Source organism: Sphaeroforma arctica, assembly GCF_001186125.1.
Source record: "Sphaeroforma arctica JP610 unplaced genomic scaffold supercont1.3398, whole genome shotgun sequence".
Classification (NCBI taxonomy): domain Eukaryota; class Ichthyosporea; order Ichthyophonida; genus Sphaeroforma; species Sphaeroforma arctica.
The window spans coordinates 1-3,075 of record NW_014037160.1 but is presented as its reverse complement, the minus strand read 5'-3'; the positions used below and the strand labels follow the sequence as shown (position 1 = coordinate 3,075).

The following is a 3,075-nucleotide window of genomic DNA, read 5'->3' as shown; positions in this document are numbered from 1 at the left end:
CCAAATGATGGAGTCACTGAGGTCATATGTACGTATACGTATACGTACATGTATGCTATACAATATACCATATACATATATATATATATATATATATGTATATATATATATATATATTACAACCACGATACACAACCGCGTATTAGATCAATGAAATCCAGGGCAAGGGAGAGAGAGAGTGTGTGTGTGTAGTTGCCACATACCATCCTGATGATGGAGTCCCCGAGGTTGCGTCAGATGGTCTGTGCCGAAACTGTGGGTTTGTTGGCGGTGGCCGTTGATACTTATTCTGTTGCTGCTGATAAAAATAGAAAAAAAATGGCGAGTGCGTAAATTGGTTGGTGATAGCTATGCTGCTGCTGGGGGCAAGGCAAGTTGTTGGGCTTGGGCTGAGTGAGTCCTCGGTCAGGTGAGTTGGCCTGGAATGAAGCAAGCACAAGACCATGGGTGACATATGGGGTGTGTACGGGCATGTGCTTACACATGCTGCTAATAGGAAGGGTAGTTGCACGTGCTTAGTAGGCGTGTCTCGTCGACTTAGGTGAGAGTTATATGTTGGCTTAGGTGAGAGTTATATATTGGCCTAGGTGAGAGTTATATATTGGCTTAGGTGAGAGCTATATATTGGCTTAGGTGAGATCTATATATCGGCGTACGGCTGGTCTACACATGGATCGCTACGCTACCAACACCTACCTGTTGGTACCCGGAGTATTGTCCCCCGTAGTTGGGGTTGTTGTACTGTTGTCGTCGCTGCTGCTGCTGTTGTTGTTGCTGTTGTTGCTGCCGTTGTTGTTGTTCGTGGTACATCTGTTGTTGTTGCGCTTGGATTAGAGCGGCGTCGTATAGCTTGCGCTTCTCCGCGTCCTACAAAGATTTCACGCGAAGCGACATGATTGCGATGTTAAAAGAAGGATATTGTGAAATTTGCAATGTAAATAGCATTACAATCACAAATGGAGAGAGAGATATATGTTATTATTGACGAACAGGCTATCTTTGGGATGCAAGAGAACACGAAAGCCAGCACAGTAGGACACTTTAAGGTAATCGCTGGGTAACGATGGCAGACGACTTGGCATAGTACACCCCATATGCGTTAACACACACACACACATTATATACAAAGATACATAGTTGCAAACACACACATACACACACACTCACACACACACACACACACACACACACACACATATATATATATATATATATATTGTATTAAATATACACAATACCTTACAGAACGCACCAACGCATATATATATATTTTCAGGCTTTATGATATATCACAAACAGATACACACAAGTAAATATACCAGTGAGAAAGTAACAACACACTCAGCACTCAGTCAGTTCAATTGCATATTTATTAAGTCACGTATTTCCATGCATACATGTATATTCAATTTGATTCTTGACACATGCAAAGACTCATTTGAATACCTTTAAATGTACATCATACTTCAGTACAACCCTATTTGTTAACGCATTCAAAGACCCATTTGAATACTTTTGAATGTACATACATCAGTACAACCCTATTTGTTAACGCATTCAAAGACCCATTTGAATACTTTTGAATGCACATACATCAGTACAACCCTATTTGTTAACGCATTCAAAGACCCATTTGAATACTTTTGAATGTACATACATCAGTACAACCCTATTTGTTAACGCATTCAAAGACCCATTCGGATATCTTTGAATGCACATCATGCATCAGTACAACCCTATTTGTTAACGCATTCAAGTAAATACCATACATACCTTCAGAAGTTCAAACGAAGCCGAGACCTTTTTGAAAGCTTCCTCAGCTCCCTCGGTTTTCGTTTTGTCTGGGTGCAGTTGACGGGCCAGTCGCCTGTACGCCTTCTGTATGTCTTTCTCCGAGCAATTGCGCAGCACTGAGGTATATATAAATAAACCAAGATATGAGATGAGAGTAATATACGTATAGAAATACTGCTTGCATTGATTTACATACAGAAATCAATCGAGATACGTGCTGAGCGTGATATATACACATAAATACTGCTTACATTGATTTACAAATAGAAATAGAGTACCCAGTTGTGCGATGAGTCTATCTAGATGTATTTGTAAATGCGTATTGAATATAAATATATACAAGATGCATTTGTGAATGCACTTTCAATATACATATATACACAGCGGTGAATTATATGTGGCATAGGAGTTTTCGGGTTGTTTGGGTGCAGTCACCTTTGAGTCTTCTGTATGTCCTTCTCTGAGCAAATGCGCAATAATAAGGTGTGCATATATACGCAAGAGATATGTAGTTAATTGTATATATATATATATATATATATATATACGTACAAAGGCCTACAGTACACTACAAGCGTGTGTACAACAATATACTGCATCCCAATTCATTTCATTTTATTCGGACGTATCTATATCTATGAATGCTGATATATATATCAGATTTTGTATGGTTAGACATGCCTGCCTACATATCGTAGATATTATGGCTCTCGTTGATGCGCTATATGACCACTTGGTCTTGAACCTGCATACTATTTCCATACTAAATAAACATAGCACACTCACACTTAGCTATACGGACACATTAATCTAGACTTGCCCAGTAATATATATACATATACATATATTCAAGAAGCGAAGCATACCTGCCAGCACATCGTAGTGGGTTCGGCTCTCGTTGATGCGTTGTATGACTACTTGATCTTGCAGCAGGTGGCTACTGCTCTTGGGCGAGGCAGCGGGTGTCGATGGCACGCTTTGGGACTTTTGTGCATCTATGTTGTGAGCAAGTGTAGTAAATTTATTCCGTGAGCAAGTATATAACGTGCAAGTAGTGAGCAAGTATAATACGTGTCTCCCGTGAGCGAATTTAGAAGGTGCATGTTGTGACCAAGTATAATACATGTAGTATAGTAAATGTATTCCCTGAGCAAGTATATAATAGGTATGTCGTCCGCATCTGACTCACCATTTTCTTGCCAATCCCAACACCCAAATACCCCAATATATCGTGTGCTAGAATGTAGAGTGTCCACGTCGTCCGTAACCGAGAGACAGAGT

The 3,075-nt window shown here is 39.9% G+C and overlaps 1 protein-coding gene across 1 annotated transcript; it reads right to left on the bottom strand.

The window, feature by feature from the left end:
- Positions 1-203: 203 nt before the first annotated feature.
- SARC_13530 (hypothetical protein) lies at positions 204-2,919 on the bottom strand (the record flags this gene model as incomplete). Its single annotated transcript, XM_014292337.1, has 4 exons — positions 204-295; positions 697-867; positions 1,774-1,910; positions 2,661-2,919. Coding segments are annotated over 4 exons (659 nt in total), but the record flags the coding sequence as incomplete, so codon positions are not given.
- Between the last annotated feature and the right edge of the window lie 156 nt (positions 2,920-3,075).